We start from the raw sequence: 9,194 nt of genomic DNA on the forward strand, positions 1-9,194 counted from the left end.
GATTAAGAAAGGGAGAAGGAAGGAGGGATTTTATGTAACGGAGTGGAAAATACCAAGGAGAGAGAGGGAGAGAGAGAGAGACATGCCTTTGTTATTTTTGTCTTCTTACTCCCCCTCCCTCCCCCTCATACCCTCCCTCCCTGTCTCTTATTCCCTGTCTTCCTTTGTATTTTTTTTTATTTGGTAGCAGATTTAAATCCCCTTACTTCAGTTTCTCCCTGAGGGTCAAGTGATGAGTCAAAAATACTGAATACGGACTCTCAGCTTTATCACTTGTGGTTATTATTTCAAATGTCCTATGAAAATTACTGAAATAATGATAATGTTTCTGAGCAATTTAACGGCTCTCATTTCAAAAGGAACATTTTGCTCCCCTCACAGTATAATTTGAATTGGGACGCATATAAAGATGAATTTAAAAAACTATCTGAAGGAAAAATCTTTTAGGATTTTCTTTTCTTGTCCTTAAGTTTATTCTAGCAAAAAATAAAACATAAAATAAAATGAAGGTAATAACAAAAAAACCCAACACTGCAATATTTTCTAAGAATAATGTTTTGTTTTTGCTTTTTAAGAATATTTTAAACAAATTTTCTTCAGTTTCTCCATTGAGGTCAAGTGATGAGTCCAAGGTACTGAAAACAGGCTTTGTCATCTGTTGTCATTATTTTGATGGTTTTTCCATAATTGCTGGAATAATAGTGACGTTTCTGAGAAAATTAAAGGCTTTCTCGGGTTTTGTTTTCAACAGGTACATTTTGTTCCTCACACAATAATACATTTCAAATTTGGACTCAAAATGAGATTTATCTTTTAAGAAGTGTCTAACATCTTTTAAGATTTTCCTTTCTTAAAATGAATTATTTTGACTGGCCTTTAATAATTACTGGATTAACACGGATGTTTCTGCGCAACTGAAAGGCTTTCATAAGTTTTTCTCCCTATACAGTTTAAAATTCGGACACATTATTAGGTTTCATTTTTCAGTAATATGATCATATACTGTAGCATCGTTTGGTGTTGTTCTTTTCCTGCAATGAAACTAATTCATGCCAAATAAATTTAATTTCATTTTAAAATACTTTTATACTTTATAAAAAATATATATTTTATTTGAAAGAATTTTAATTATTATTTTAGTAATAGTAACAGTAATTCTATAAATATTCTTATTTTTTTTCTTACTGTTATTATTGAGAACAATAATCTAGAATTATAAAGAAGTAATCTAATTACTTCTCACAGCACTTTTCAAGTGGTGAGAAAAACCTCTTATACTTCATGTGAATCAGTCGCTGAATGAACAGACTGCAGTATATCTGATCATTTGTGTGTCCTGGACACCATCTGGTGGACAACAGACATCACTTGCAGTTTCTCTCTGCGGGACTTTCTGATCGCACAATATTTGCGTGCAGAAGCTTCACAAGGCAGCATTACATCACTGCCTTTTTTTTCCAAAACACAGCATTTGAAAGAGGCTTTTAACGAGTGTCTTGTTTCAGATAGACGAATCGATAGAGATATATCTGTGAGTCACTGCAAGAATCTGTACAATCCACAATCAGCACAAAGGGGACAAACACATTCATCCACAATAACTATGATCACAGAAAATGTCTAGATTCCTTCCAAGTTATACTTTCACAGTTATTCACATAAGCGGAAACAACAAACCTTTATTCGCCGGTGCATGAGCATGGAAACTTTCACTACTGAAACTCACACTTGGTGTCTGTGCCAGGCTGTGAAGCGAAACTGCAAAATCAAGCTGTAAAGAAGCAGTTGGGAAGTGGTGGGAGTGACTGGCGATTTATATCAATAAAAACACACTCTTTGTAAATGTCAGTGGTTGGGGTGGTTCCGCCTAAATGTGCTAGTTGTGGCAAAGGCATGCGATGCAACGTCTTGTCATGCCATGAACTTTCTGTATGTGTGCGCATCAGCGGATGAAAACAAGAGAAAAAAAAGCAAGACTGTTACAGAAAGAGAGAGTGGGCAGAGGAAGCATGATGTGACTCAACGTGAGAAATCCTCTTCACCACAAACTAAATTATGCGTAGGCTTTCCCTTGACTGGGGGTTCACCTGCTGAGGCCCTGCAAAATCGATAGCTGAGACCCAGGCTGCTGCTGAGGCAACCAAGCCAATGTCCTCTTTCTTGTGTTTTCACATGAGATGAAAGGATGTGCAGCCCCTAAAACTTTGCTTTTTCTCTTCAGAGGCTTGGCATTGGTACTTAATATCAACCTTTAAATACTTTGATCAAAAGCAGTTTGAAAGCGGTCGTTCGGTTTGGCATCTTGCTAATTCAGGATGAAACATTCATTCACATCAGCCCACTGAGGTGAGAAAAGCAGGAAGTGAGAAACAGCAGGAAGAATTAGCAGCAAGTGAAGGTTAGACGCCCTCAGGTTGCACATGTGATCTGTGGTGCCATCCTTTTTTTGGGGGGCTTGTGAATTTGTCTGTCCAGGCTAGTCTACAGCAATGCTTTCCCGCCCTCAATCCACCAGGGAAAACGTCAAAGCCATCAGGCAATCATACGCCTACTATCAGCTGAGGAGTTGCACAGCAGTCTCATTTCTAATTATACACCCGACAACAGAGAGCTACGGAGTGAAGGAGAGAGTGTGGAATATGAAGAGAGGAAGAGGAGGTTGATTACAAATGGAAGAGAGGCTGAGAGTGCTACTCAGCAGCAAACACAGGGTGAGCAAGTTCAGGTGTGAGAGACTGAAAGAGAAGGAGAGGGGAAAAAAGAGGTAGAGACATGAAATCTGACTGAGAAAGGTTAACAGGACCGACCGACTGACTGAGCAGAGTGGGAGTGTAAAATGTAAAAGCGAGTAGGAGGGAAAAGAGAGAGAGAGAGAGAGAGAGAGAGAGAGAGGAGAAGAGAAAAGAAGAGAGAAAAAGGAGGAGTGTGTGTCTGATAGGCAGTCTGTTGAGCTTGTCTGGAAGCCTCCTTTCACTGCGCTCTGTTTTGCTTTTTCACCTGCAGACTGCAAGGACGACACGAGCCAGACAGGTGTGTGAGGAGCGTCTGCCTTCATGCTGTCAACATGAATGGACCTGCTGCATGAAGATGGATGCACACGGAGACACAGACGGGTGAATGGAGGAACATGTAAGTAAGACTTCTTAGAAAAATCTTGATTCATGTGTTGAGAAATGCGTTTTTTCTCCTCTAAAAGACACAAATGAATGTCTGAGGAACTCTTTCTGTGATGCAACACTAAAGGTTAAACTTTGTCATATTGTGCTAAATCCTCATAGAAAAAAACATCAAGCCCACTAAGTGCAATGTTGTCACTACTGATGTGCAAATAATTGCATCCTCACTGCAGATTATCTTTAAAATGACGGCACTAAGCACTGCTGTGGGCACATTTCATTTCCATAGATAAGAGTAGTGGCCAGTGATCACCTCATATGGTTATTGAGCTTGAAAGCCTTCACATTACAGGCCTGTTGGAGTCATGATCTGATCATACCTGTGTAGGTCACTGTGAGTGCGTAGCCCCACACCTCGATGCAATTTGAATTGATTTACATTCACACTGCAGGCATTTAGCAGACAAATACTTATCTATTTATGTCTCATGGCATAATGCTGAGTGCTCGCACAGGAATGTCGGTGCGAGGGTGTCGTCTGATCCCACACACACTCACATAATAGAGAAACAGCTCATATCAGAGACATGCCTGTCAGGAGGAGTGAAAGAGGTCCATTCAGCTGCGCTGCTCTCCGGTGATGATGACATAATGGTTTGAGCTTTGCATTGACAAGCTGTAAAACTCCTCTGCTTGCTCTTTAACTCCCTGCACCACTTTGTGTGAAAAAATGTGTCTGCAGTGCGTTCGAGGAGGTAACACACTGTTGTGCGTCTGGCCACAAGGCGCTTATATTTAGCCCACCTCAGTGAACTGACTCATGACTGTACGTGCATGCAAGCAGGATGATGGTGTTTCTGTAGCTTGTGGTGTTGGGAGATCACTTTGAGAAAGGTGCAAACTGGGTCTGTGTGTTGAACATCTTGCACATATTCCATCGCTAGCACATATTTTTAGTTTGTGGTGGAAAATGTCATCGTTAAAACTTTACCATAGGACACGATTAACCTCACACCAGGTTCATGCTGAAAAAAATGCAACCTCTAACTTTACACCCACCACTAACTTTACTGCTCCTTGTCCTCGCTGCACCCATTTCTTCACCAACCACACTGTGCAGGACTTTGTTACCATAGTAACTTTTTGACAAAGCAGTTGGGTGATGTCCATCAAACTAAGCCCCCGTCAATATAGAAATTGGTGGTTGTCAAGCTGTAATTTGAAGCTGATTGTGAAGCTATTGTTCAGATGTCAAGGGGATATTTACAGGCAGTGATCTCAACACGTGGCACTTTCAGACGGAAGAGGAAAAGTTCTTTAAGGATCCTAAAGTGAAAGAAAATGGCAGAAAAATAAACTCTACATAGGGAATGAAATTTTTTTTTCCCCATCTTTACTGTGAGTGTATGAGGTGCATCAATGCTTGTTTTTTTCTTCTGTTCAGAGTGACGACCTCAGATCTTGCCAAGAAACTAATGGAGTCTAATGCCACCTCTGCTCCTGCAGGAGGCCATGAAGTGTCAGTGTGAATGACAAGCACAGTGAGCCAATGAGCTTCACAACGAACCCGGCTCCAGTCCCAGACAGGGACAGCCTCCCGCTTAAAAAGAGGGACCAACGGCCAAGTTCACCTCTGCAGCAGCAGCAGCAACATCAGCAGTGTGATGCTGCAAATTTCAAGGCGCCATACCCTTACAAGAGCCAGGGCGAGTTTAAAACGAAACACATGGGCCCATTTCAACCTGTGCCGAGGCGGGTCCCTGCTCTGTACCAGCCCTGGATGCAGACGCACACATCTGCCAGGTCCAAGCCTCACGTCCTGTCTGCGTTCAGGGAGCATCACGGCTGGGCAGAGTGGGGAGAGTTCAACTCTCTGCACCCTGGATGGGACCACCACTTCCAGCACCAAAGCCACCCGTCTGCAGACCACCCAGGCCACTCGCACTCCGCCTCCAGATTCAGTGCCGTCTCCCTGGTCAGTGAGGGTTTCCACAGAGGGAGTGGAGGGTACGGATGGGAGAAGCTCAAGACGTTAAGGGACAACAACTTGAACCCAGAGAGGCTGAGCTACGGCAGGCATAAAGGGCCATATGTAAGGCGAGGAGACAGAAAAACTGAATATTTCCCCAGGGTTGAAAAAGCAAGTCCTCCATCTTTGAGCACGTGTCTACCTCACTCCCAACACGACGACTTGTCAACAAAAGCTACCAAACACTCTTTTTCTGGAGTTTCCCCTGACAGCTCAAACAGCACATGCATCCCCATGAAGGAGGACACATCCAGATTTTCTGCTGCTGCCTCCGCTGCTTCGTCCTCCTCCACCTCCTCTAACCGTTTCCCCTGGCTGCTCCCTCACTTTGTGGCCGGTTCTCTGATAGAGCTGAGAGACGGACGGCTGAGGAGGGTGGAGCACCTGCAGACCGAAGACTTCCTGCTCGGCTCGCTGGCCTGTCCGGACCTTCGCTTGAGCTGCTGCACGGTGCAGAGCATCTCCCCTTCAGCCTCCTCCTCCTCCATCTCCCGCCTCCTCATCCTGCTGCATGACCAGCAGTCTCAGGTGAAGGAAAGTCACTCTGTGGCATTGTTATTTCACAACAGAGCCCTTTTCAAGTATCTGTCATCATTCTTTGTACCACTGTATCTATCAAATGCTGCAATATCGGCCATATGGAAGATGCCGTATTTTGGAACTCAGTCAGCAGCTGTAATTTCTATGGTTTGTAGCAAAGAACACAAATTATTCAGTCCTCTCAGATTCTTCATTAGAAAATGCATTTAGTGAGACATAATCTTATATTTTTGTATTAAAATCAATAGAAATCTCCAGCATGCATTGAGGGTGTGTTCAGACCTTAATCCTTGGTGCCACAGAGCTCAATTATTGTCCAAAAAAAATGCAAATATGTTAGCAAATAAATTACCCTCATGTTGCCATAAAATATTTCCACAGCTGAAAATAGTCCCCAACAACTGTACTATATCTCCCTTGTTTGCTAAACACTAAACAGAATGTGTTTTAGGAAATAATACAGCCTTATTTAACATTTGAAAATATATACTGACCTTTTTTAGGGTGCATGTCTTCAGTAGTATTGAAATCCCTCATATGGGGCAAAGATTGTGTCTGCTGAGAATAAAATGGAAGACATGAAAAGGTCTAATCATTTAAGCCATTCGTTTGAGCCTGCAGGTAAACCAAAGATCTTTAGTTAATCATTTGAATGTTTTGGGCATCTACATAGAAAACTGCTATGTTGGTGGTGTCAACAACCATTAAGCACGCCCTTGTCTATCTCCATGTAATTTCTGGTAGATTTCAACACAAATAGATTCTACAAACTGAAACGACACCACCCCCTAGTGAACATGCACTGACTAGGAACAGCATTATGACCACTTACCTAATATTGTGTTGGTCCCCCTTTTGCTGCCAAAACAGCCCTCATGCATCGAGGGATGGCTTCCACTGGACCTCTGAAGGGGTGCTGAGGTATCTGGCACCAAGATGCTAGCAGTACATAAGTTGTGGGGTGGGGCCTCAATGGATCGGACTTGTTTGCCTAGCACATCCCACAGATGCTCGATTAGATTGAAATCTGGAGAATTTGGAGACCAAGTCAACACCTCAAACTGGTTGTTGTGCTCCTCAAACCATTCCTGAACCATTGTTGCTTTGTAGCACTGTGCATTATCCTGCTGAAAGAAGCCACAGCCTTTAAGGAATACTGTTTCCATGAAAGGGTGTAACAGTGCTTAGGTAGGTGGTACGTGTCAAAGTATCGTCCATATGAATGGCAGGACCCAAGGTTTCCCAGCAGAACACTGAACAAAGCATCACACCGCCTTCTTCCCATAGTGCATCCTGGTGTCATGTGTTCACCAGGTAAGCCATGCACACGCACATAGCCATCCATGTGATGTACAAGAAAACATGATTCATCAGACCAGGCCACCTTCTTCCATTGCTCCGTGGTCCAGTTCTGATGCTCACATACCCAGTCTTGGTACTTTTGGCGGTGCACAGCAGTCAGCATGGGCAGTCCCATATGCAACAGACTGTGATGCTCTGTGTGTTCTGACACCTTTCTATCAGAGCCAGCATTAACTTCTTCAGCAATATGAGGAACAGTAGCTCATCTGTTGGATCGGACCAGCCTTCGCTCTGCACGTGCATCAGTGAGCCTTAGCCACCCATGACCGTGTCACCGGTTCACCACTGTTCTTTACTTGGACCACTTTTGATAGATATTTACCACTGCAGACTGGGAACGCCCCACAAGAGTTGCGGTTCTGGAGATGCTCCAACACAGTTGTCTTGCCGTCACAATTTGGCCCTTGTCAAGCTCGCTCTAATCCTTACGCTTGCCCATTTTTCCTGCTTGTAACACATCAACTTTTAGGACGAAATGTCATTTTGCTGCCCTATATCCAACCCATTATGAGGTGCCATGATGAACAGATAATCAGTTATTCATCTCACTTGTCAGTGGTCATAATGATATGCCTGATCAGTGTATTTCTAAGCTGTGTTTCTACACCTCAGTCTACTGTATTCATGTATTTCCCTCCTCCAGGAGCTGGTGGATGTGTATGTGGAGTACCCATTCTTTGTGCGTGGGCGAGGCTGGTCTTCTTGTAGCCCTCAGAGGACCGCTCGTCTCTGCGGCCTGCAGTGCCGCCAGCTCAGCGTGGGGGACGTCTGCCTGGCTCTCACCCCCGTCTCACCTCCACAGCCGCCGTCAGCCGCCCTGGAGCCAAGGACCTCACCCAACAAGTCAAAGGGAGGCTGCGAGCCCCTGAAGGCACCACAAACTGCCTCACACCCCCCAGTTACCCCAAAGCAGCAAACAGGAGAGCAGAAGATGGGGGCAGAGGCAGTTCGCAGGAGACACTATTCTGCCCCTGAGCTGAGAGGTCCGGGGACTAATTGCATGTAATGAAGATGTTTTATGGGTAGGAACTCTTTAAAGCTCTGATATAATCAGCCTGTATTTGCTGTCTCTCTACCTCCTGAATCATATGTCTGTGCTTGACTGTCATTCTGATGTGTATCTAAGGAGTAACAGCTAATGAGGAGTGATAAAGTAATATTGACTCTCAGGATCCCCTGGAGATAAGCTGATATTAGCACACACTGTATTCGTCAGGGTTATCAGGGATCACACAGACAATGAGCTATCACAGTTCAGAGTTGTGCTTTCTGTGAGCCTGATCAAAGTCTGTAACGACGCCTATTTCTGATCTTACTCTTGATAGAGAACTCAGGCTGGGTGAAACATTTATGAGAAAGTGGAGAACCAAAGTGTAAATCTATGTTGCCACAGGGAGCTGCTTCAGTACTTTTGCATTTGAAGGAAATCCATAGGTTCAAAGAATATTGTTGGAGTTTTAGAGTGTTGGTATTCTTTCTAGCGGTTCTGACTAAATCAGCCCACGTTCCTCGAAAAGCACATAAAAATACTCCCTCAGGTTTTTCACTGCTGATGATATCGTTTACAGTTACTCTCTCTTCTGCCTGATATTATGTAAGACTTCTTCATGATCACAAAAGGAAATTAGAAATCAGATAATATTTTACTCCATTTAAGAGCGAATTTCACAATGACAATCAATATAATTCTTAATTACACGAGTAGGATTTAGTCTCACGCCTCTACCTCTATTTTCTATTTACAGATCTGTGTTTTTAACAGTGTGGGCAGTGATGTAAAGTGCTGTATTGGGAGCACCCAGCTTCTCAGTGAACGTCAGTGTGAATGTCTTTATATGCCTGGTTGTTTTATCTATGTATATATATATATATATAAATGCTCTGCTTTTTGTACTGATGCTCCTTTTTAAACGTCCATCCTGAGTGGAGATGCTCAAGCTATTCTAAGTATTTGAAAGGTGCAGTTTGTGTCAGGTCACATTCATTTGAATGGGATGAAATTAAAATGTGGATTTTATGGACATGGTGCTGTACGCGAAAAAAGTTAAAAGAAATAAATGTGTAAAATTTGCTTCATATTTGTAGCCGATTTTTTTCCACACTAAACAAATTTCCAAGGAAAATGTGCTAAAAATAGCTACTGCTGC

The 9,194-nt window shown here is 43.2% G+C and overlaps 1 protein-coding gene across 2 annotated transcripts; it reads left to right on the forward strand.

Moving 5' to 3' along the window:
* The first annotated feature begins 2,572 nt into the window (after positions 1-2,572).
* LOC110970241 (uncharacterized) lies at positions 2,573-9,123 on the forward strand. 2 transcript variants are annotated; one of them, XM_022220494.2, is made up of 4 exons: positions 2,573-2,711; positions 3,004-3,129; positions 4,561-5,673; positions 7,691-9,123. In XM_022220494.2, the coding sequence occupies exons 3-4, from the start codon at positions 4,666-4,668 to the stop codon at positions 8,051-8,053; spliced, it is 1,371 nt and encodes a 456-aa protein (XP_022076186.1). In that variant the 5' UTR covers positions 2,573-2,711; positions 3,004-3,129; positions 4,561-4,665; the 3' UTR covers positions 8,054-9,123. The 2 variants fall into 2 exon arrangements, with proteins under 2 accessions (XP_022076186.1, XP_022076187.1); XM_022220495.2 differs by lacking the exon at positions 2,573-2,711 and having other exon boundaries at positions 2,734-3,129; positions 4,623-5,673.
* Positions 9,124-9,194: the final 71 nt, after the last annotated feature.

Source organism: Acanthochromis polyacanthus, chromosome 5 (genome assembly GCF_021347895.1).
Source record: "Acanthochromis polyacanthus isolate Apoly-LR-REF ecotype Palm Island chromosome 5, KAUST_Apoly_ChrSc, whole genome shotgun sequence".
Classification (NCBI taxonomy): Eukaryota; Metazoa; Chordata; class Actinopteri; family Pomacentridae; genus Acanthochromis; species Acanthochromis polyacanthus.

What these genes read in the sequence shown, in the direction of transcription:
- LOC110970241 (XM_022220494.2), top strand. Translation starts at nt 4,666, where the DNA reads ATGAGCTTCACAACGAACCCGGCTCCAGTCCCAGACAGGGACAGCCTC. An exon ending in TGCATGACCAGCAGTCTCAG is followed by an intron (nt 5,674 to 7,690) that starts GTGAAGGAAAGT and finishes TCCCTCCTCCAG; the next exon opens with GAGCTGGTGGATGTGTATGT.